Here is a 24,968-nt window from a genome sequence, read left to right as displayed (position 1 = left end):
GTTTTTCCAACAGCTTTCACCCAATGAACTTTAAAATGTAAGTGAAAGTAGGTTGTAAGCACCTCACCCAAAGCTGTCACATGTTCCCTAACTTCCATATACACTTAATGTTTCAGTCCAGAAGTGCTGAAGGAATCAAGGAGCGCAAATAGGTCTTATAACAAAAATAAAGTTAAGTTCTAATTAGGACACCCCTAAAAAAGTGATATGTAGTTGTTAAGAAAGGTGTTAATTACCTTATCTTTAGACGACCTCTCTTTACAATGCCTATTTCCCTCTCTTCTGTCCTCCCGTTTGTTCATTTCCTCTTCATCCCGGTCTGTAAAACAGAAAGAAAATTCAACATATCCACAGCAAACGATTCTATAACCGTTATCTCAAAATACGTATGTTCATTTTAAAAGTTCACATAAACCCCCAAATATCTGAAATTAATATATTTCCCTGAAAAATAAAAAACCCAAATGGCATTTAAGTGAGTCCTGTTAAATTTTGATTTTTCTCTGATCTTATTTTAACATAAGCCACTTGTCATTTTTTCCCCCTGTGTTTCTTTCACACACACAGGATAGAAGAGCTGAAACAAATGCTAACTAGGCCAAAATGAGTTCCGCCAACATCACCATCTATTTAAGTGGTGTGCAGAAAATTACCACAATTCTCCCTAATGAGGCTTGGCAGAGTCTGCATTCAGCTATGGTTATTCCTATTAGGACAAAATCAGTACTATTTACTCTCAAATATTTTATATCATAAAAACCATATCAACTATATAATTAAAAGCATGTGTTTATACTCATGTCTGAGTGAGATATTACTGATCCTATGATTTAGATTCTCCAAGAAGTTACAGATCACATCGCTTATTAGATGTGAATTACAAACTGCAGGTTTTTTGTTTAGACAGTACAGTAAAACTAAATCCAAAATCAAGAAAGAGGAATATGACAACTGCAGGGACGGATTATGGCATGCAGCTCTGTACCTTACGTGCAAGTCTTTGGTCAGAGAATCACGTGCCAAGTTCAGCTTTAAGCTCACCTTTTTTTTTTTGAGGAAAACTTTGCAAAAAACTACGTATCACAACACTTGTCTAATTTTGCCAACATGTTTCTGAGAACCAACAGCTTTCTCCTGCACCTCCACGGCATGTTGGATTGTTCTCAGCAACTCTGACTAGGAATGGCACAAGGACAGATTATGGGAAGTAGCAGCACTTGTACAGAACAGACAAGCCCAGGGCACTCTCACAGCCAGGTTATAAGCAAGTAAGAGTTATTTTGGAAACCACAGATTAGCACCAATTTTTTAAGGCTGGTGCAGTACTCTGCCAAAAATACAACTGAAAATGCTGGTTAGAAAATGCTGGGACTGCAATATCTAAGCAGTTCAAACCCACATCTCTAGCAAAAACTCTCCACAAAAGGACAAAAACCCCAAAGAAGTACAAACCAAAATGCACAGACCATGTCTTATGCCCTTCTGAATCCCTGAGCAGGGAAAGAGGGCTACTGCTGCTCCCTGGAGACAGGAAAGTTCCCCAGCCCCTTTCCCCACTTCTTCAGGCAAACACAACTCCACCCAAACAGAAATAACTCCTGATAACATCATGTAAAGAGCACCCCACACTACATTCTGGCCTAATAAAAACAGGATGACATTTCAGAACTGAGGAATAGGAAGTTAGGCACTTAAAAGTGGCTTGGTTTTTCAGAGGTGCTGAATACTCACATCTCCTACTGACTTCAATGGGAGTTGCGAGTGGTCTGCATTCTGAAAAAAATAAAACCACTTCTATATGCATGCCTTACTTTGAGTACCACAGCTAGTTTATATCAACTATGTTCATACAATGCCTAGCATAAAGGCACTTACATTTTAAGTAGATCTGGTCAGAATCACTAAAATAAAATTAGTCTAATAATGCAATTTTAAATTGTCTAGTTCCAGTGCATTCTCCAGCTTGAAAGAACATATTCAGTAGCAATAAAAAAAAATAATTTCTGAAAGCCACAAAATTCATAAAAGATACCTTCATCTTCATCTTCAGCATCTTCTGCTTCCATTGGATCATATTCTTCTTGATTATTGTCATCTTCAGTTTCTTCTTCATCTTTAGAATCATCTTTCCTTTTATCTTCCCTCTGTAACAAAAGTTCCTAAAAATTTATCTAGTCAGAACTAAAGAAACAGGAAAGTAAAAACCTCACTACCAATTCATTCAAAATTTGCACGTTTATATTTAGTCACTTAAAAAAAAAAAATACAAATCTACGTGATATAGCTGAATGTTAAAATACCCCAATACACCTGTAAAATCTTTAAATTACTGAACATGATTGAAGCATATTTAAGTAGATCAACAAGTCAAATCAATTAACTAACACTACAAGACCTGAGTTTTTGAAAGCAATAAAGTAAAATTCAAATAGAAACAGTTTAATATTGGTCCAGACAGGATAGTGCTTCATATGAGCTAGCTGCAGACCTTCTTTTCATCTCTATCTTCTTTTTTGTCTTTATCATCTCCAGATTTTCTCCTCTTAGGTTTTGGATCATCTGTTTCATCATCTTTTTCTTCTTTTTTTTCTTTTCGCTCATCTTTTTTGCTTTTTTTGTCTTTTTTGTCCTCCCTCTCTGGGAGAGAAATCAGTGCTTTGTAAATTCTGACACCAAAATCTCTCTGAAGCATTTCATTGAAGAGTTCAGCAAACAATGATACCTGCACATAAAGAAGAACGAAAGGAGAACTGACAAAAAGTTTTAAAATATATATTAAAAATTTGTACACTTATGATTAAATAACTATGAGGTGCTATCTTACCAACTTTCACCATGTCAGAATTTTAGGTAGTGTCAGACTTCTTACTGCTTTGAATATGGAAGCCTTAAACAACTTCATAAAAATGCTTCTTTCCTGTACTGCAGTACTTTAGGACCTAGACTAGCTGTATAAATTGTAAACTCAGTTCCATATCTGAAAACCTGCACATTTCTTCTGGATATCATACAGTGACTATACTGCTATTGTAAACCATGTACCAAAGACTGGACAATTTTTTCTAGGTACTGCACAAAGAAACTAACTTATTTAAGTTTTATTTTGCCATGCTATCATAAACTTTTACAATTTAAGAATACTGCAGTTATCAGACAGAATTAAAGAGAAACAAGAATGGCTAACTGTAAGTAGCATAGCTAAATTACCTCAAAGGAATGTTCTTTATTATCTTCTAATCTATAGTCCAGAAGAACACTAAGAGACATAATGCTACAGTCAAACTTCCCACTCTTTGCTGCCCAGTTAGGATGTACAATGATTGCTGGTTCATCAGGCAAAATATATCGTCTCTCCCGCCGCTGACGTTCCATTTCTTCTTGACGTTTTCTTTCCTCTTCCTAAAAAGAGGCAAAAAATAACATACAGCATATTCCAAAGCTGAAGTTTCAGCCTATATATTAGTTTTTAGGACTCACTGCTTTGAAGAAAGTGAAGGAAAGCCTAAGCTGCTGAATGCAACACAGCAGACAGACAGAAGTCACAGACTAGAATTTCCAGAATGCATACTGTGTCCACTGCCAACACTCGCCTAGGACAACTGGAAACTTCAGCAACACAAAGCAGGACATGCAGTGTTTAGCCCACAGAGCAACGAGCACCTTCCAACTATCTTACGGTGCTAACCACAGCGTGTTTATTCAACATTGGAAGGACTCAAGCTAGTTCACTTCAAAAAATTGTATGCGAGCTAGCAAAGGAGTCAATGCTCCTGAGGGGTCTTTTGTTTGTTTCGGCATGGTTTTAGAGCTGTACAGTACAGCAAGCTGTCTTATTCCTTACAGAGGAAGAGTAAAGGCTTCATACATCATCTTCCCAAAGATATCCAACACAGCTTTAACAATTACCAGATGACAATTTACTCAGCTCTTTTGATTATGGGAAATGCAATCTCAACAGATACATCTCATGCAAATCAAACAAAAGGTTGAAGAAAAACGTAAAATACCAAGCAGCTTACTGATTGCCAAGAGAGAAACATTAAAGTCTTACGAATATGGAAAAAAGTCATGTCAGAGCTTGTGCTTTTTAAAAAAGCAAACACAGTCAAAGCTCCCTCCCCCAATCTTGAAGAAAGCTGTGGCAAGAAACCCCAAGATAGTTGAAGCCCATCCAAGCTGTGGGAGAAAGCAGCAGCTGACAGAATTAGCAAGCACATGGCCTTTGCTCCCTCAACAGGGTTTACACAGATATATAAAATTTCAAATCATCCCATATCCATTAGCAGGTAATACACAAAAAGGCAAGTTTAAAAGCAACTAACACACAATACATTCTCCAGATATTTATGCCCCTTTTCTGTGGTTGAGCTTTGCCCTTATTGCACAGATTTTGTTTATCCTCGTGAAAAAGCAAAACACACTAAGTAGTACTGAAACTACCAACTGCAAAACCGAGGAACTTCAATACACAGGAAGTTTATACAAAAGCAAAAATTAAAGCTTCATAATAAGGGAAAACAAACCTAAGCAAACCATTAGCCATGTGAAGAAAGTGAACTGTTTGAGACACTATAACCTTTTACAGACTGGAACCTGCCCTCCTCCCATTTCCACAATAATTCCCTAAGGCTTGTATGCTACTAAAAGCCAATACAACTAAGCAGCTGCTTTTCATGTAGGTTTAACAAGTTAAGATCTTGTTAGGTGTGTTCACCTGTTCTCAAGCATACTTCTTCTCAGGAGTTTGGGATTTATTTTTCCTTACATTTAAGGTCTGACATTAATTCAGACACCCTTAGTGCAGTTGCACATTTCAGCTGACTTTGCTGATATAAAGGAATTCAAACTTGCCAAGATTTCCAATTCAGCAGCTCAAGTTACAGCAAGAGTTCCCAGTACAGTCATCCGAGAACTACAAAATCCCAAAATAACTAGGCATATTCCTGTACTTTTTATACTTATATTTATACAAATTTTATATATAGTATTTTATGTATTTATGTATATTTAGTAAGACTTAAACCAAATATGTCCAAAACCTAACCTCTTTGTCATCTTCAGATTTCCTATCCTCCTCCTCTTCCTCTTCTTTCTCAGACTTCTCTAGCTCCTTTTGCTCTTCTTTTTGTTCCTCTACTTTCAGCTGCTTTGTCAGTCGAGCTATCAACTGAGATTTCAGTCCTTTAGAGCTAAGGGTTCGACTTTCTAATTCTTTGCGAAGGTCATTTACCTGGTAAATAAAAGCTCTGTAAGTGGTATCAACCAGTGACATTGCAAAACATTTGATTAGCAGAAAAGGTGAAGTAAAAATTAAGTAAGAGCACTGAAAAGTCAACTGTATTTTTTAAATCTGTACTGAAAACCACTAATATTTACTGATAGATAAAACACATTTAAAGTTGGGTTCTCCTCAAAGAATCCCTTTTTGAGGAACTTTTCACAGGGGCAGGGAAAGGATTTTACTACAGTAAAATAGTTTATTACTATTATTCCTTTCGAGGAAACTTTTTATTATGTCTCCTGGCATACATTTTTGTATAATTATTGCCTTTTTAAGCTAACATTAAAGTATTTTAGACCCCACATTTTTTAATGCAAGTAGATACGACCAGATTACTGCAGAACTTTCATTTTCCAGTTAATGTATCATATTTGATACTCTGTAATTGTACAAAGTTCAAAAGTTCAGAATAGTTTCAATTAGCTGTACTCACTTACTAGAATCAGGAGTTACACTTGCATACTGTGATATCACATCTAATACCTACAGAATCAGCACAGAAGATAAAACACTACTGAAGTTTTTTGTGCAGTTAAGGGAATATACAGCTATATTTCGGTCGTGCCTTAAAAATGAACATGTACAATGGAATCAAATTTTAAGAAAAGTGTTAGTTACCTTCATTGTTTTTGGATCCAGTTTAGACCAGTGCGTAGGTGTAGAGATCTCTTTAGCTTCCCCATCATCCTTTTCCTCTTCGTCCTGACAAATAAAATTAAGAAATTATCATTCAGAAAGCTTGAAAGCATTTCAGTTATTTTTTAAATTCTGTTGCTGATCTGTGCAAGGTCACAACTGTTTCAGATAGTCTTCTCCTAAAGTTATTATTTAGACAAGTTCACACACACATTCTACCACTTTATAAATGATCACAGTGCCACTCAGTCAATACAAGCCAGATCTGTGGAACACAAAAGGGTGATAAGCAACACCACAAAGAATATCGGGGTTACACAGACACTGCTGGTCTCCAGTAACCACACAGTGTGTGATCTTCCCCCAGATTTTAAATCCCCAAAATTACTCTTTGTTCAGTCAGACCTTCCCTTATTCCAAGGTGTTGATCAGCCACATGGCCTGAAATTCAGATGTTTCAGACTAGTGTTTGTTCAATTTCAAATATCACAATTAGAACTGGCCACAAGAGAGAATTTAGAAATTTCAGAAAATGGCAAAATGTTTAAAGACAGCTATTCATAAACTGCATCTCACTCAACAACTGGTCCCAGATTCCAGCAACTACGTCTATGATAAAAAATTTTCTGCGCATCATAAGCACAATTTAATTCCATTTGTGATATCAGCATACACATTTAAAGTTAGTGAACTAGCTGAAATAAAAATAAAAACCAACATTCACTACACTGCTGAAAGCTGGTTTACCAGTCATTGTTACCAGTTATGTTCCTCCTATGTATGTATGTTGTGTAGTATGTGGTGTGCATTTTGTGCCTGTGTTCCTGTGCCTGTGAGAAGCAGAAATAGAAAAAGGGATTAGCGTTCAGTGCCTGTTCTCCATCAGCCTCCTTGCGTTCACCCTGAAGCTTCTCGACCAGCTGCTGCTTGTATCCTCGGGAGAGGGTTTCCCACTCTGAGCGGGTGGGAAGGCAATGCCAAACATCCGGGAAAAATAAAACCACTGTCTCCACATGAGCTGGAACTGTACGCCCCTTGTGGGTCTCCTCAGGGCGATGGTAGCGAATCTCTGCAAAACGGTACCTGTTGCAAGGGAAGAAGCATGTTGGAAAAAAAATTCTACAATACATTTTAAAGAGCCTAGATCACTTGTAGCACATCAAGTAAAGAAACTTTGCTGCAAGACCTTGAAGTTTATCTAAAGAAAAAAATTACGGAAGCCATATTTTCTCTTTTGGCACATTTGTAAAAAGGTACTCACAATTGAAAAGGAGGAAAACCAACAAAATTCTTTTTATATAACTTGTTGTTTAGCACACATAGGTTTAATGCGCAAATAAAAGTTGTTGAAGCACTTTAAATTTAGCATACAATAGACTTTCCTGGTATTAGTAAAACTGCAATGAGTGTTAACACAGGACAAAAACTCATCAAGAGAAAATATGGCTATATAACGAACGGCTATTTATTTATAACAAAAGAACAATGAAATGAAGTTCTCTTGACGATCTTCTCCAGCTATGCACAAAATGAAAAATATTTTCAACGCACATTCATTAAAAAAATTACAGCATAACATGTCAAAATAAATCCAGAATTTTTAATTAGTTCTTAATGCAGTATTCAGCACAGTTGACACCAATCAAGCTCATTACAAAACAGAACATCCTTTGAGTAGTTTACCTGCACTACCAAGAGCAGCCGACAAAGAGGTTTTCCCATCTTTTTTTTAAACTCCTGGTGACAGACAAGTATTCTACAGTGTACTTTGCTTTGCAGTACAGTACTTACCATTGTGTGCACACACTTAAGTCAATCCCTGTAAGAGCCTTGCAACAACGAATAGCCGTCTTTATCAGCACGGAAGGGTCCTTTTCTGGATCAGGTCCATCCAGTGATGGGGACCAGTGTCCTCCAATAGCCATAGCTTCATCTTTGCCTTTCATACCCACTAAAAACTAGACAAAAAGAGTCTTCTGAATGTTCCCCTGCTAGGGGTAGAGTCATTTTCCCAAAGCACAAAGAATATTTCATAGCACACACACTGAAATCCGTGAGTAAACTGTCACATTATTTTCAAGTCTGAAAATGAAAGTCAGTCAAGAAAGAGTTCAGTTGTTTTTTTCCACAGATTATTTCAGAAATGGAATAGGTTTAAAACATCATCACTCATTCTTGTTTGCAAGACTTTCTATCAGTTTCTTTATTGGTATAGACTTGTTCCTTTGCAATTAAAAGCTTTCTAACACAAAAGACAAACAGATACTAATTTAAATGGTGTCTTAATTCTGATACACATTTATAAATGTTCCTGCTTAAAAGTGATAAAGCAAAGCTACAAAAGATAAGACCACAAGAGCATTATATCTATAAATTCAAGTACTCCCATTTGCTTTAGGATGATGGAGTTTAACTGGAAAACAAGTCTGTGTTGTCATGAAACACCATAGCACTTACAGGTTGTTCAGTTTAACAATAGTTAAATTTCACTTAATACAATGGTTACTTAACTGTTGCTTCATTTGTATTCTCTTCACAGCTGAGCCCTTAAAAAAAAGTCTAAGTGCTTGTAAAAAAAGCCTATCAAAGTTAATTATTATATAATTAATATAGGTTTCTCCAAATATCTGTTAAGTTGAACAAAGCAGTAAATACGAAAGCAGTGAAGATGGAGCTCCTATAAACTGGACAAAGAATTGACATATAAACTAGGTCTCTTCAGAGGAAAAATGAAGCCATCATTTAGCTGCCTATAAACTCCTCCCTTATCAACAAATATTTTAAAGCTCTATAACCAACCTTTACTGCCAAAAGTGTCTGGCATTGAAGCATATTTACCTTTACAAGTCTAGCAGGATGCTGAAATCCATCACGAAGTTCTTGGGGATCTTCAGCCAGCGCGCATGACTTGTGATAGAGATCTTCCATACTAGGACTAGCCATCAACATCACCTGTTGTGTAAGTCAGATCAGTCTTGTGAAGGTCTCCCACTATGACTGGTAAACAATGACCACAACTTGCAAACACATACATACCAGTACTTTTTCCTTAATGTCACAAAAAATCAGAGCAAGTAAAGGTAAAATAAAATTGTAGACTGAGTGTTAAAGTGTCTGCCAAGGACCAATTTCTCTCCGTCCCATATGGATGCAATGTGTGATCTTATTAAAAAAAAACCACCTGAAAGCATATAAAAGCAACATGCTTCGCATGTTATCACTATATGCCAAATACCCTATACCAAGAAGCACACTGAGTACATTTCTGGTTTCAGTAACTGAGTCCTTCCATTTTGTCACAATCACAAGAGAACTGACGAACACATTCATCTGCATGCTCATAGCATCCCGCTAGCCCAGTCAAATCTAACAAGGATGCTTTATATCCCGAACAGGTTATTATTATGAAACAGGATGCTATTCCTCAGTTAGTGAATGTATCTTGAAGCTTAACCTTCTGAAAGAGAGCTCTTGCTCCGCATCAATAGACAGAAAAAAAACCAGTATGTCTGATACTTCAGCCAAGGCTTCAAAGTTTTTATACACAGAAGGCAAGCAAAGTTAAGTCTTTCAGAAATACAGGGGTTAAAGGCAGTTTTGTTTCTAAACCTATCTTTAACATGAAATACTTATAAAACAGATTGACCTAGAAATCTCAGACCTATTTTAATGAAAGAGCTTTCAAATGGAACAGGTTTTAGGAAGACGTTTTGACACTGAGGTCTTTTTATACATCATTACAGCCCCTGATGCAGTATTTTTTGACATTCAGATAATCCCAATATGCTCAATCTACTTTCAACAAAATAAAAAATATTGAGATGAATCTGAAAGAAGAAAGAAAGAAAATATCACGAAACAGAAGAACACAAACTGCACAGAAAGGACCCTTGAAGAAAAAAGAAAAAAAAACACAAAAGGGCTCCATTAACTATTCAGAATGAATTGCCTAAGAAATACATTCAGAGATCTTGCAGGAGCTGGCTTTCTTTCCTATAATCAGATCACTGCAACTGGGTGCAGAGAACGGAAGAGACCTGAGTTAAAACAAGATTTAGGACAGCTCTAGTAACAGAAAAACAGACTGAATTTCAGTCACGATTCTTCAAGCTCTACACACTAGCTCTTTACTGAAAATTTTAAAATGCTGTATCTTGCTCAAATTGCTGTAGAATATTTTCAGTTCAGTTATACTCACTTTTTCACCCTATTGGTAAAAAAAATTTCTAATGAATAGTCATAATATTGGAAACCCATACAAACCTTTGCACTGTACAGATGATCAGCATCAGGTGGATCAAGGACAGCAGCGTTTTTATCTATAGGGTCTACTTCTCTGTGCATTACGTAGAAATTACAGTAGTTTCCCAGCTGAAATGGTCTAGACATAGGAAAAGCATCCACCCATGTAAACTGAGCATCAAAGAAATCGCTTGGGATATACAAGTTCTGGTAACGTCTCCTCAGCTCCATCATATCACAGCTACGGCTGAAATAAACAACATTATTTGAAAGATACAGCAATAAAAGAACCATTAATAAAGCATATAATTAAGAGGTCTATTAATTGGAAATACAACCATTGTGTATTTAATACTATATATATACAATTTAAAGAGCAATATGTTTAAGTTAGAGTGTCATGGATTGAAGTTTAAAAACAAGTAACTACTAAACACTCTTCTGATTCACGTGTCTGTGTATTAGGGAATATTTATTAAACAGGGTTTTAAAGGTCTTTAGCAGTAGCATTCAAAAAAACCAAAGAACCTACAAAAAGTTTATCTTACAAGGTTCTCAGCCATTACATATCTGATCTTTCTTTAAAGTTAAGATCATCATTTAACACTCACTACACACACGTATGTTGACACAGCTCACAGTAATCTGTGTCCACAATTAAAGTGAGATGTAGGTAAACATCTGGCACTATAAACATACCAGTCCAATGAAAACTTGGAAAACTGAACCGTGTAACGAGGAACAACACGTCGTGGTCTTCGAGGCGACCTCTCCCTCTCTCGTCTAGGTGATCTCTCTCTGGAGCGTTTCCTCTGGGGTGACCTTTCCCGGGACCTACGTCTCTCTCGTTCTCTTTCACGACTTAAAAAATGCATACAAGATACAAATATTTTTGCATGCTGGTAACACAAAAAGCTTTCTAGCACAACAGAAGCTAGACCTGTCAGAGATGACTCACAAAAAGGAGAGGAGAAGTTCCTCATAGTTTGTTTCAGTACACTGTCTCTTTACAAGAGAGACTGATTATGCAATTCCTTCAGTTCAGATAGACAAGAACTCTTCACTAGTATCTAATGGTAAAGCCGCTTGTGCGTATCACTGACTCACTCTGGAGCAAGAAGCTTAGCTCTGCTTGAAGACAGGTCTTTACGGAATGCTTTGATTATAGTCTAGTCTTCTACAACATACCTCCTGTCATCTTTTCGGTTTGGCATAGGGTCTCCTCCTCTGTCATTCCTCCCAGAAAATCTGGATGGTGGGTCTAATCTTCGAGCTGGTTGAGGCTGTGAAACTAGACGAACAGGGGGCTGTAACAAACCACCTGAAACGAAAATTTACAAGATCAATACATAATAGGGGGCAACTATCTACACTTTACAAACATGGCAGCTTTACAGTTGTTTCATTGTGTACATTTTCTAAACTAACTCTAGAGTCAAATAGATCTATTTATTAATAACACCCACCCCAAGAAACTCAAGAGACCTATGCTTTTCTTCACTGATGCAAAGTGAGACTCTAGTAAGTGAAAACTAAAATAATTTTCTTAAGATGGAAGCTAATATAATCTCAGCACATAGAAGCTATCACAGTAAATAGCTAAGCCTTTTCTTGGAAAAGTAATTTGTTTTAAGATAAATATACTACCTACTCATTGAACTAAAGAAAACCTAAAACTTATTTTTGAGGCTATTCATAGGTAAAAACAATTAGCTTCCTGAAAAGTTATTCTTAAATCAATTTACTATACTGCTGCATCAATGCCTCAGCATATACTTTTGCTGTCTCAAGACATTTAACCAACTGATTGTAAATGGAGCAAACATTACTAAACACCAGTGAATGACTAATTAGATTGTAATAAGCATTTATCCAAAACAGTTCTGCTTAGGTGATAGCTTAAGATCTTCTCCCCTTGCTTTTACTGCGGGTAACACAAGTCTTAGTTTTATCTTGTTATCAATCCTACTACTGATTCTTTAGCCACTCAAAGTTCAAGTGACCCCACAACCACCTTTGTTTTAGATTTGTCATGTTCGGCAGTGTTTCTTCTCTCAAATGCCAACTTGGCTAAATGAAATAAAACACAAACATAGAAATAATAGTTTTAACAATACAACCATGTGAAACCTGATCTTGTTGAACGCTCCAGAAGATGCTGAAGAACTACACTGCCATTAATACTTTTAACTCCCCAACTTGTTTGTGAAAGTGTCAGAATAAAAATTACGTTGAATTTGCTTTCAGATTATGAAATCTAAATATGAACAGGAGTCCACGGGGGTTTCACTAACCACGTGATTCTTGAGCTATTGCAGGCAACGTGCCTTGCATATAGCTGCAGGAAGATGCATATTCAAACTGAAAATTCTATAGGGTCCTTTCTATATTATTTCAACTATTACTTCAGTCTTCTGACTAACAAAAAAAAAAAATCATCACGCACTAAGCACCAGAAAGACCACAACAAACTTTGTGCACTGAAGGAGCACCTTTCTGCTGTGGCTGCTGCAGTAATGGCTGAGGCTGTGTCTGAAGCAAAGGTGTGATTGAAGCTGCTGATATCTGTGCCTGCAACAAGGACTGTGGCTGCGGCTGTGCCTGAACACTGAATGCAGTCTGCTGTGCAATGGGCTGAAGAACTGCCGGAGGTGTCTTCAGTAACGGCTGAGCTTGTGTCTGGTTCTAACAGCAGAAGAGAAAATGAGTTGTGAGTGAGCTTAAACCAGCAGCAGTCAGTACAAGTTAGACTGGGTAACCCCATATACCTGATTCGGAAGCGTCTGGATCCTTTGTGCATTCCATTTGAACGGCATATTAGGATTGTAAGTAGCTTCTACCAAAACTCTGTCACCCACCTGAGGTGTCTTTCCTTTAACAGCACTGCAAACATTACAGAAAATGTATTGTGAGAGTCTTATTTAGCTCGTTTTACATTTGCAAGTTACATTTAAAGTTGGGAGAAAGTAGACAAAGTTGATTTAAAAACAAGCCTATAGGAAGAGCATCTACCCCCAAAATCAGTGAAAGTACTATCTGCTTCAGTTCAGAGTATGCACAGGAATTTAATTCCTGTCTTTGGCCCAAAAGCAGAAGTTCCCTAAACAGTACTGAGTTAAGACATGCAGATAGCAAGTTATATGCATTTAATCATCCACAAATTCTGCAATTTCATATTATAAGGAGCTTAATACCTTCTGAGTCTCCCAGCTTCGGGTTTTGCATTAAGAAAATTCAAAAATTCACATAAAGAAACTCGGATCTAGTGTCTATTAACTTATTTGACCATCTGACTTTCAGTGTTGACAGAAAACAACATACTAACTACAGGCACTATCAGTGGAGTCACAGAATTAGAATGCAATAATCTAAACCTTTTATTTAGTGAGGGTATCAGAGTACATCTGCAGACAAGTATTTACATCTTACCTAAGTTGAAAAAAGACATCTTCGTCCACAAAACCAAATGTATCATGTAGTTTAGTAACTACCCCAGTGAAGACACGCTGCTTTTGCGGTTGGGTTTGCTGTTGACTTGACCGGGGTGCTGGATAAGAAACAGTTATCTGGGCTGCCGGTTGAGGAGTAGACAGGCTAAGACTGGTAGGTAGCGCAACAGCTGGCTGTAAGCAAAACAAAGCAAACTATAAATCTTATAACCAGCTGACATATCTACAAGGAACAGTTCCTTTACCCATGTAGACAGGAGTTTAAAATGTCTCTAAAGCAATTATTCTGAATAGAGATTTTCAGAAGGTGGAAGTTTTGGGGGTTTTTTTGTTGTTGTTTTGTTTTGGGTTTTTTAAGATGACTTTTTTCCTACTTTGAATGAAGACTGTCTTTGTTTATGCTTTTCTTTCAAAAAAGTCAAGTTGCCCAAAATACGCACAATGTCTAGAAAAAAAATGAAGACTGCGTTATTGTTTACAGGTAAACCCGTACAGTGGGCCTGAAGAGGAGGTAAGTTCCTAACTTTGCTAGGAATACACGCTTAGAGATTATTCTCCATTTGTATCCCAACTGTAGTGTTAGAAGTCAGTAAAGGTTGAGGCTAACATGAACCCTTCCCTAACTCAACAATTCACGTGCTTGCCTTCTTACAGAAGCAGAACACAGTAAGATAATGAAGTTAAGTAACCTATTTTTACCTTTTTTTTAAAAGCATGTTTAAAAGGTTAAGTGAAAATGGAACTAAAGCAACTTACAGCGTGTTAAATGGTTGCATGTTTTAAACCTGTCAAGCTCAGCAAGATTCTTTTTAAACCTCTCTATACACATACTGCAATACTGTTAACACAGAAAGTTAAATTCCTTCTCAAAGGAGAGATTTTCCCAGTTTGTTACTTACTGCAAAACAACTGAACACTTGAAGTTCAAACAAAAAAAGATTGTAATGTAATCAACACACACATTCCCTTCAAGATTAAGGAAAAGTGGTTGCTATTAATTTTTGAAACCAAGGCTATGCATATTTTAACATCTGGATAAAATAAACCTGTACCAACAAAATGTCCATTCATTTTAGTTAATTTTACAGATTAAACTACCCAAGATGTCACAAATTTGCACTCTTGCATTATCTGTGTTTGGGGATGGAGACCAAACAATAAAACCAAACTAACCTGAGTTAAAAGGGTCTGCTGAGGTTGCTGCAACTTAAAATAAATAAAGTTATAAATTAATTTTATATGCTTAAGGAAATTGTACAATTTCACCTCCTCTTTACAAGTAAGAGTTTTTGCTTAATCTGAGTCAGTTAATAGTCCTTTGGGGTTTGGTCATTTCAGCAGTTTGCATATGCATAAAATTGTGCTCATGTGGTTAATTTTAAGATTGTATAATCCAGGTTTATTGAGTAAGCAGAAATGCTGGGGCTTTTGTAACTGAAAGTTAATAGCAATACCAAAAAAATTTTTGGCAGCTGGAGAAGCTTAGGCCTGTAATTTCCATGTCCTTTTATTCTTTTTCAAGATCCTGTTAAGTTTAAAGACCATAAAAAAAACCGTAAAAGGGCACTTTTTTTGGACAGCATCTTTCCAGCAGTTAAAATACACGGCCCTGTTTAGAGCAAAGTTTAGCAGGAATCATGTATACATGGAATAGTATATATTTTTAAATTTCTTTTTTGCATGATGGTAAGCAGGCTTCCATTCTGGATACGTCTCTCCAAGTTTATGAACTTCAAGCTCTCTTTCACTACAAAAAAATATTACTTAGTTTCTTTAACAACTTCCCATATGAGGATGATTTCGGAGACAAATCCTACAAGACACACAACCAACATTATTTTTAAAGTTTTGTGATGTACACAGTAAGAATCAGACAAACCTGTTGCTGTACACTATAGAGAGTCTGCTGAGGTTGTGAATATTGCTGAAACAGATAAAAGCAAAATATCTCATAAACAGGATTACCCCAATAATACCAAATACAGTTAGCTACTAAGCAAGTTTTAGATAGAAACTATTCACATTTAACAATTCTAATACAAAACATAACTAATAGTATCAACATATATTACTTTCATACCAAATATTCTTAGCCTTTAGAGTGGATTCTGAGGTACTCTCTCTAGCTAAAATCAGCAATTTTTGTTAAGCCTGACACTTACACAGTATCTAGGGCACAGTAAGAAATCATGCAAAATGCTATCAAGGATACGTATAGTGATGGAAGATACTTGGAACTTGAGAGTCTCAGTTTAGGCGCAGCAAAACTCCTTTTCCCAAAAGGCTTTCCATAGCTAAAAGTCAGCACCTCCATAGCCAAAATTCCCACCTTCACAGATTAATACAACTATTGATAGCTGTAGACCGAAAATCCCACTGTTTTTTAAACAAGTTTATACTGCAATGTTCACCACTTCCCATTCTGCTTTTCTCCTGGATACTTTAGCTTTACAAAGCCACTGTTTTAGATCGTTAAAAGTTCATACAGTCAACAGAAAATGCTCCTTTTTCTTTACCTGCTGTAATGCAGCTGCTGCAGCTGCAGCTTGCTGCTGTAAAGCAGCTGTCTGAGTTAGCTGATAGTTCGTTGGTGTTTGTGTAGTTAGGCCTGCTGCTGCCAATGCCGTCTGCTGGGTGTATATTGTAGGAGAGGCTCCAAGCAGCGATGGCTGCTGTACACCAAGAGCAGCTGAAAAGAGAACACACACAATAAGCACTCAGAGCAACTTTAAACAGTTGAGGTTTCTGACAGTTATACTAGACACAGTATGTGATGCTTCACTCCTGAGTCAAGCTCATGAAGTAGATAAATCCCATTCTGAAATTCAAGATAAAGGATCACACCTCGCTAACTTCTCTTCTAAGTTAATTTACAAATAGTACACCACAGCAGAGACCACTTAATTTCCTGCTCTCAAGTTGCTCATGATTTTCTAGCTCTTGTAGTTGTCATCCCCATGTGCACCCACCCCCAACACACACACACACACTGTAATTCTTTCTTGAACGTATTTCAGGTTTTGGATGAGCCAGATGAAGATTGTTGGTCTGTTCTGTAAATTAATTAATACATTTCATTCTATCTGAGGGCAAGAGAAATCTTTACTGTAACAGCAGCTATGAAACGGAGGCTTATGGAACACGTCCTCTGAAAATGCACAAGGCTTTGCTTCACTCAGTACTGTCTTTGTCCCCGAGTGAGCTGGATTTTGTAGATGTGGGGGGCTGGTAGAGAAGGAGCAGCCTTACAACAACAAGGAGTTTAATCGGTCCCCATGTATAAAGGGACCAAGTCAAGCTCTCTCCAGCTCTTACTAGGAAGGTTTTGTGCTGCCCAGACTCAAACTGCCTGGAAGGAAAGATTAGTTTATTTTATTGTCATATCAGCTTTTACTTCACTGCAGAAGATTAAGCAAATCACGAGGAGCAGCTATCCACGTGCTGCGCTTCTTATGCATGCGATACTTCCGAACAAGGTATGCTTAAGCCTTACGGACGGAACTTTTAGGGACAAAGAGCCCTGCACAATGCAAATCCGAGTGAAGAACCACAAACATATCTGGAAACCTGCTCCCTCTTTGGCAGGAGTTTTTAAAAAAGTTATCTGCAGCTGCATGATCAAATATCACTTCATCAAGCTGTCAGTCTAGTCCACATGTTTAAATAAAACCAAAGAGAAACTCGGCAGGGAAACATATTGCCAGCAAAAACAGGTCAGCCAGCTACCTTCAGAACTGAAGAACATTCAGGTTGAACAGAGTTCCTTTCTCTTCCAAAGCCATTAAAGAGGCACAATGAAATGAAGAACAGATTTACAGTATCCTTCCTGCAAAGTCTGTGCTCCACACTATTCTTACTGATCCAAAATGAAGCTTTCATTCCTGACCCAGGGATGCAGTAAGGGACTGCTTGTAGCTGGCGATCATCACCATAGAACACACAAAAATGCTGTAACCAACTCAACCGATCCTGAATAAGGTAATCCTCTCTACCACACTGTTCTTTCCAGCAGAGTACAATCTTCAGAAAACAAGTTGATGGCACTGATCATCTTACAATTTTGGAATGAAACATGGAAGAAATATATAAGCAACAGTGAAAATAATCACCATCACTATGATCTGTATCAAATAGTGTCACGTAAGTATTCCAGGAAGTAATACTATTTTAATAGTGAAATCAAGCATTCTATAGTGCAGCAAAATTACAGTATTTCCAGTATTACATGAATTTTTTCCCTGGAAAATTCCAGCATTCAGGTTTCTTTAGAAGCCAAGCAAGCCAAATCTGAGGCTTCTCCCGTGACAGGCCCTCCATTCTCTTGATCCTCTTACCTCCTGCTTGTCCATTAGCTCCAATTTGAATGTGCATTTTTGACCATCCAGAAGCATACTCTGATCTGGAACCTCACCAATACATCACATAACACACCTTAAACAGACCGTTAAATCTAACAAAAATGCTTTGCTGCTGCATCCTGGGACAACTTTCACTTTTCTTGGCTGTATTACTTTGCTGGCTCACTCAAGGCAAATAACCAATGCATTAATCTTTCTCCTCTTGTTTCCACATGCTGAGCAGAAATTCCAATTAGTGCAGAAATTCACTTCATGCTATTACCTTTGAATCTGTTTGACTATGCTAGCCATTGTCATTCAGTCTAATGTTCTATTCTAATGTTGTTCCAACACAGGGGGAGGGAGTTGGGAAGCGTCATCAAGCAAGTTTCACAAGTTCTCTCCTACTTTTTGTACCAAGGATACCCACAAAAATATTAACATGCTTGCTCCCAAAACCAGATCTTGGGGTTACTCCGCTCTTCAGTTTCCACTATGACAATTTCCCTTCCAGCATAATCCATAATTATCTCAAGCATAATCCATAATTATCTCAAACAATTCCCAGCCCACTCCAAGACTCTTATCCCATTTTGTCCATTAAGGGGAAAAAAAACAAAAAGAAAAAAAAGATTTTTTGCCACCTCTGCTGTCACTTTATGAGCATTTAATATTAACTGGGTATCATGTCATCTACAACACTGCAGATCAACTTACTAACAAAGGGCAAAGACAAAAGACTGCCGAGATCCCCTCAAAGGATAACACCTGTAGTAACAGGTTTTTCAAAGCTGTATCTTGTTTCTACCAATTTGCCCCAAAGTATTCCAGGATTTTAATTTGACTACCTTTCATCTATGTACTCATCTCTGTCAACAGGCTCCAATTAAATAGGCAACTGTGTTTGCATTACTAGTTTTTTAAAAAAATAAATAAAAAGGAAAAATCACACAGAAAAACAAGAGACAGAGAATGAATCGCAGACTGAGTGTGGAATTAACATCTGACTGCCATATTATTATTATTGGCAAGAGGCATCTGCAGTGACAAACAATAGCTTCTTAGGATTTGTAATTATCTCAGTAAGTACAGTGATGGAGATGCCTTCCTTCAAATGCAGTCTGAACAACTTCCACTCACACCAAATACTGCATGGCACGACCATCTGAAATGGCTTGGATAGAAATTGGAGTTCTAGGCTGCAGCTCAAGCATCTTTCTAGGTAACAGAAATTTCTGTTGTAGCAAACACAAAGACAGTATTTAGTAGTCCCTCTTGCTGCTTCTAAATTCCAGAGACCCTTTAAGATTAGGGAAACTTCTTCAAAGTATATAGCTACATATATCTCCTTAGTAAGTGATGTAGATTTATTAGGATTACAGTAAAGGATTACCCTATCCAGGGCTTTGGACACTTTTCACAGTTGTCAGAAATTGTGAGTTTGGGTCCTTGGGTTTTTAAGTTTCTTCAAGCTTAACACACTTGCAATACAAGTGCCATACAACCTACTCCAAAAACAATTCCTTCTAATAAACACACAATAGAAACTAGGCTCAGCTTATTTATCACAGGACATCCGTTTACAGCAAGCCAGCAAATTATGCATCAGCTACTATTTCTTAGTGGCTCCAAGATCCACTACATGCTTGTCCTGTTCTTACACTTTTCTTTAGTCACCTCATAGGGGCCACCAGCAATAACAAGATACTGAGCTTCAGGCACTTTTGCTTTCATCAGGTGCACTGTTCTTCACTCTAATGCAATGAAGTCCTGATATAGCAAAGACAACGCCACCAATCAGCCAGAATGCAGCATAGCTAGGACTTCCCCTTGACTACAGTTCTATAAAAACAGGCTTCACTATGCAACCAGAAATCATAACCCTGAAAACAGCATATGCCAAGCACTGCGATACAAACCAAAGACATGTCAAAAATTAATAGCTGAGAGAATAGGAGGGGATTCTCCTTTGCTGGCGTTTCAGGAACTTGCACATCATTATGCAAGTTAAAAGTATAAAAAGCACTTGCAAAAAGCAATCTGTGCTATCTAGTAATTTTATAATTTTTAATTTTTTAAACTTTAATTTTCTGCAGTAGGCATGATTTAATGTAAGCTTCAACAATGCTTAACCAGCATAGCAGGGACTTTATTCTGATTTTAGTCATGTGATGCACAAAACCATGAGACAAGGAGTAGAGAAACAATTTCACTGTGTTACAAGTAGGAGTCTCTCTTCACACATAGATCTTTGCTGGCACCTGGAATTACCCGTTTCTCTTCGAATACCACAGGCACAGACAGTAATTAGTAAGCTATCCCAAAGGGATCCCAGGAACCCTTCATTACATGGCATATCACTCTACAACTACCTTAGAGTGTCACACCTTAATTATTAAGAGCCTTAACTCATATAGTTACTTCTTCACCAGGGATGGCTAAGACAGCATCCAAGTCAGCAATAAAAAAAAACCAAAACCAAACACCCCAACCCTGGAATTACCTTTTTGCAATTATCAAACTGGGTTTATAACACCATCACTCACCACTTTTTACAACAGCTTAGAAAAAAAAGCTATATATCAGATTGCCTGTGTTATAAAAATCAAGATCTCTTTCCCCCATACCCAAGCACCCTGATGCTTTAGAGAAGGAACCTGACATTTGGATAAAAACAGCTGGCATGCATAAGTATATGTAACACCTTTGGCCAATCCTCTGAAAATACATATAAATTTGGTAAATGTAGTTTTTTAAAATCAGTTTATGAACACTGAGATTCACAAGGGCAAGCCAATCTGCACAACTTCTTGAGCGCACCCGCAGGTGAGAAGTAGTACATGCTAGTCAGCATGCCTGAGCAGTGACAGCACCTCTCTTCATCAGGCAAGCAACCTAGCTGGACAGTCATAGCTTCATGTTGAAAGGCGCATGAAAGGTGACTACTTAGCTGCAGTTTAATGGTAAACACTGTTGTTCAGCTATCAGCAGTGCCAAAGAGCACTGCGTACTTTGCAAAAGAAGTTTGCTGTGCTCTGTATTACAAATCATTATAAATCAGAATTGCCAGTAAAAAAAGCAGGGGAACAAGTATTTGCATGGGTACTAAAACAGGAGCTGGGCAGTAGAATCCCAGGGACTGGATTCAGCAGTACAGACAGGGAAGAAAGAGGATGCAGACACAGTGATTGTGTATTGCAGGAGGAATAGGAAAGGATTGCACAGAAGGACGCAAGGAGCTAAATGCCTTCAAGTGACACTGGAGAGAAGATACTAAAGTGTGAAGAGGGACACTAGGAACATGAAGGAGGGTGGAACTAGCACAGGAAGAAGGTAAAAGTGCAACCAAATGTTAGTCTTTAATGGCTCTCACGTTTGAGTCAGGTGCTGCTGGATCAGATGAACAGCTAAAAATCCCTGGAGATACTGTCCTCATTGAGCAGGTGAAAAAACTCTCACAGCAACTGATGTTGACCAGTCCTATTCCAATTAAATTTTGCACTTCATTTAATTTAAAGAGGCTCAGAAGTAGGCTAAGCAAAGGCACAGTCATAGGAATAAGAAAATGGTAAGAAGTTGGTGTGTGCTTCTAGTGCCCTTGCTCCATCCACCTCTTCTCCAGAGCCCCCTTCTGGTCCTAGCTCAGCAAGGTCTAAGATGGCTGCCAGCTCCTCCCCTTCAACAGGTTTTATGCAGCTTTCCCTCTGAAACAGGACATGGAGCTGGCCCTCAGTCTTCCACAACTATTTTTGATGCACTAGCTGTCACATCAGCCAACGTACCAAGAATATTCCAGCCCAGATGCTGCCATCCTTTGATCGCTTCAAGGTATCACCCAGTCAGACACGAGAACCAAAAGCAAAGTTTGTCCCTCTCACGTTCCCAATGCCAACCCTTTCCAGCTGTTAAGCAATTTCTTACAGAAGGAGAGTAGTGCCATCTGGATAAGGGAAGTGCGAGCTATTCAGAGAAACAGTGAAAAACTGCTTGTAGGCAGCTAGTTAGGTACAGCAACAGTTTAGGTAGAGAGTGGGACTGAATGGGCATGGAGCAAAAGGAAAAGGCACACTGGGATCAAGTATTGTGAAACGCATTGGGGGGGGGGGGGGGGCTGGCAGTTCCGCGAATATGCACTCAGATTGGACCAGTGACCAAAATAAAAACTGGAGATGGAGGAGTCATTTCAGGAAAGAAAACTGAGTCAGGAGAAAGATTTGGTTCCCCCCCGCCCAGACATGCACCTCCGAAGAACGGCAGGCATTCCCAACTTTTGCTAAGCTCCCAGACATAAAACTACTGACAAAGGAGGTATGCCATTCAACTTCCTATCAAACTAGAGCAAGATGCAAAGGACAACTGCAAAAAACATACAACTCTCTAGAAAGACATCTCTTCAACAAGGATACTGCCTGTGCTCACATTTTGACATCCTGAATCCCAAAGTACCACAGCTTTGTTGAAGCCTTTTCATATCAGGCAATGAAACTACAGTATTTAGGAAACACTTTGTATTCAAGAAGAGAAAAAGGCAACCCAGAACTGGAAATGGAAGCATCGAGATTCACCACGCAGCAAGCTTCACATTCTTGCCTCAAAACCTTTTATGCTATAAAACAATGTGAAACATGAAAATTTAGCCAGCTAGGCTTTTAAATATACTAGCCTATGATTAAGTAAGGTTTCTTAGCGAAACCAAAGGAAAGCAAAATCAAAGGAAACCCTCTATCATTATCAGGGCGATACCTTTGCTTATAGGGATCCTTGAGGTCTAATTTGGCATTAACAAAAAATAAAATACACCCCCTCCCCATCTAAGCAGCAAATTTCAGAGACCTCTTTACTATGTGAAGTATGTCCAATATATTAATAAAGGCAAAATACTTTGCAAACATTGATTTAGACCGCCCGGGAAATGAAACTCAGGCAGCACTTAAAAAATCTGTAATGCCTCACTAGTGCTGTCATTATTTAATCTAAAGCAGTGCAATGTGATGAAAGGTAATTTGATTTAAACATCTTTCGATATGAGTAACTTAATATCTTGTTTACTGATCAAGAGAATCAATAAAAATTCACCTGGGATTTTACATATCACCCCTTAAAAAAACCAACCCAAGAGCTAGTATTAGGCAATGATCTTTAATGTCTCTACTGTGTGAAAAACTCTCAAGTTAAACCATTTAAATAGAATTTAAATAAGTTAGTTAGCATGGTGCCACTCTTAACTGCATACCCAACTACGGAATCTCCAAATCTACTAGATGTCAGGGTTCAAACATTAAGTGATATGTAAACTGACCTGGCTGAGATACTGCAGTAGCTGTAAACTGAGTAGCCCAAGGGGGATTCTTCTGTCCTCCAAACTGAGCCATGGCGAAAGGCAAAATCTCCTGGGTGTCTATCTTCTATAACTGCAATCTATTAAAATAAAGCGCAGCTACAGTCTTTGAAACATATAGCATCAGGCTATTTTAATTCTGGGTCAAAAAAAAAAAAAAAAGAAAAAAACTGTTGAAAGATTATCTTTACACCCCTAAACCTGGTGGGCAACACGCATCAAAAGCGGGAAACACAAAAAGTTGTAAGACAAATTATTGTATTTTCCTAAGGCACGATGTCCACCCTCCCCGTCTTAACAATGGGACTAACGCTACTTAAACGCAAAAATTTATTCAAGTTTCCGACGAAGGCTAAAGGAAACGTGACTCTGCAGAACGAAGAATTTTTATTTTTTATTATTATTTCTTTTTTAGGGCTATCCCTACGCCGCCGTTTGGAAGCGCTGCCGGCAGAGGAACAACGTACGCTTTCAGCCATGGTTCAGTTTCCCTCTCCTCGAACAAGGGCAAGTTAACCACGCGAACATGGCAGGGCCGCTCACCAACTCCGCCACTTGCCTGCCTCCCTCCCCCCGCACCCGCCGGGGGAACCGCCCGCTCCTGCCCCGCAACGATTATTTTTAAAAACGACTTTTAAAACCCCCCTCAGCACCCCAACCCCCTTTTTTTTTTTCCCTTTTTTTTTTTTTTTTTTGCTGGCGCGCAGCCTCAAATACCCATCGCGTAACCGGGCCCCGCCGCCGAGGAGCGGAAAACACAGCACGGGAGAGAGAAAAGGGGAGGCGGCGGGCGCCGGCCCTTCCTCTCGGCCCGGCGGCGGCAGGCCGGGCGGGCGGGAAGCAGGCACCTCCCCACCCCCCGCCGCGGCGAGGCCGCCGCCGCCGCCCGCCCCTCCTCCTCCTCCTCCGCCTCCCGCCGCCCCCAGCCAACAATGCGGGCCTGAGCGCGGGCCCGCGCCCGCCGTGCTCCCCCCCACGCCAGGCGCCGCCAGGGCCTGCTCCAGGCAAGCCGCCAGGACCTCCGCGCTCCGCCCGGGCCCCTTCTGCCGCCGCCGCCGGTACCTGAGCGGCGCCTCGCCGGAGCCATCGCCAGCCCCTCCGAGCCTCCCGCACCGAGCGCGCCCCTACTGCGCAGGCGCTCCCACCCCCGCGGACGGCAGCAGGCGGCGGCGCACACTGCTTACGTCGGAGCCTGCGACCGCACGACGCCGGCGGGCCCGAGCGCGCAGGCGCGGGGCGGGGCCGGGCTGGCCGTTGGGCGCGCGCCCGGCCTGCCGCGTGCGGAGAGGCCGTTAGGCGAGGGGAGGGGCCCCGGCGCCATCTTGGCCGAGACAGGCGGAGGTAGGGCGGGGCTGGAGGGCCGCCATCTTGCAGCTGGGCCTAGCTGTTGTAGCCGCGGCCGTGCTTCCCCTTTGGTCCCTCTGGCTGCTGCAGGCGCGGTGCTCGACCTTCTCCTGCGCCCCACAAACGACTCGTAGCTGGCGGCAGTCTGGGCAGTTGTCAGACACTTCTCACGCCACCTCATGGGTGCCTTATTGCTGTAGGAAATAGGCAGCCCTCAGCGTGAAGCAAAGCCACGCGTAAGCCCGTGAACCCCTGAGAGCTGATTTTATGCGCACAAGCATTCAGGCTGTTACGTGCGGGGGTAACAGGATCATCTGAGGTGAAGGGAGAGCAGACTTACC

At 39.4% G+C, this 24,968-nt stretch overlaps 1 protein-coding gene and 1 non-coding gene across 3 annotated transcripts in view; both read right to left on the bottom strand.

Annotated features, from left to right (window-relative positions):
* The window catches only part of CCAR1 (cell division cycle and apoptosis regulator 1), a 29,531-nt gene extending 5,129 nt beyond the window's left edge, over window positions 1-24,402 (bottom strand). Inside the window, exons 1-20 of one of the 2 annotated variants that reach the window (XM_050898541.1) lie at window positions 24,346-24,402; window positions 23,245-23,363; window positions 16,125-16,297; window positions 15,488-15,532; window positions 14,782-14,814; window positions 13,589-13,782; window positions 12,928-13,042; window positions 12,652-12,844; window positions 11,348-11,480; window positions 10,859-11,020; window positions 10,181-10,406; window positions 8,756-8,869; window positions 7,709-7,875; window positions 6,790-7,000; window positions 5,900-5,983; window positions 5,045-5,230; window positions 3,208-3,399; window positions 2,489-2,722; window positions 2,033-2,144; window positions 237-319 (exon numbers count right to left, since the gene is read on the bottom strand). In XM_050898541.1, coding sequence (XP_050754498.1) covers window positions 237-319; window positions 2,033-2,144; window positions 2,489-2,722; window positions 3,208-3,399; window positions 5,045-5,230; window positions 5,900-5,983; window positions 6,790-7,000; window positions 7,709-7,875; window positions 8,756-8,869; window positions 10,181-10,406; window positions 10,859-11,020; window positions 11,348-11,480; window positions 12,652-12,844; window positions 12,928-13,042; window positions 13,589-13,782; window positions 14,782-14,814; window positions 15,488-15,532; window positions 16,125-16,297; window positions 23,245-23,317 — 2,730 coding nt within the window. In that variant the 5' untranslated portion in view covers window positions 23,318-23,363; window positions 24,346-24,402. Of the gene's footprint in view, window positions 1-236; window positions 320-1,731; window positions 1,774-2,032; window positions 2,145-2,488; window positions 2,723-3,207; window positions 3,400-5,044; window positions 5,231-5,899; window positions 5,984-6,789; window positions 7,001-7,708; window positions 7,876-8,755; window positions 8,870-10,180; window positions 10,407-10,858; window positions 11,021-11,347; window positions 11,481-12,651; window positions 12,845-12,927; window positions 13,043-13,588; window positions 13,783-14,781; window positions 14,815-15,487; window positions 15,533-16,124; window positions 16,298-23,244; window positions 23,364-24,345 lie in introns of both variants that reach the window. The other variant, XM_050898542.1, reaches the window with a different exon arrangement.
* LOC127018106 (small nucleolar RNA SNORD98) lies at window positions 8,025-8,088 on the bottom strand. Its single transcript, XR_007766714.1, has one exon. It is a non-coding gene; the product is annotated as a small nucleolar RNA SNORD98 (small nucleolar RNA).
* Window positions 24,403-24,968: the final 566 nt, after the last annotated feature.

The sequence above is a fragment of the Gymnogyps californianus genome, chromosome 6 (assembly GCF_018139145.2).
Source record: "Gymnogyps californianus isolate 813 chromosome 6, ASM1813914v2, whole genome shotgun sequence".
Classification (NCBI taxonomy): Eukaryota; Metazoa; Chordata; class Aves; order Accipitriformes; family Cathartidae; genus Gymnogyps; species Gymnogyps californianus.
Note: the sequence above shows the minus strand (reverse complement) of the source record. Positions and strands in the feature narration are given on the sequence as shown.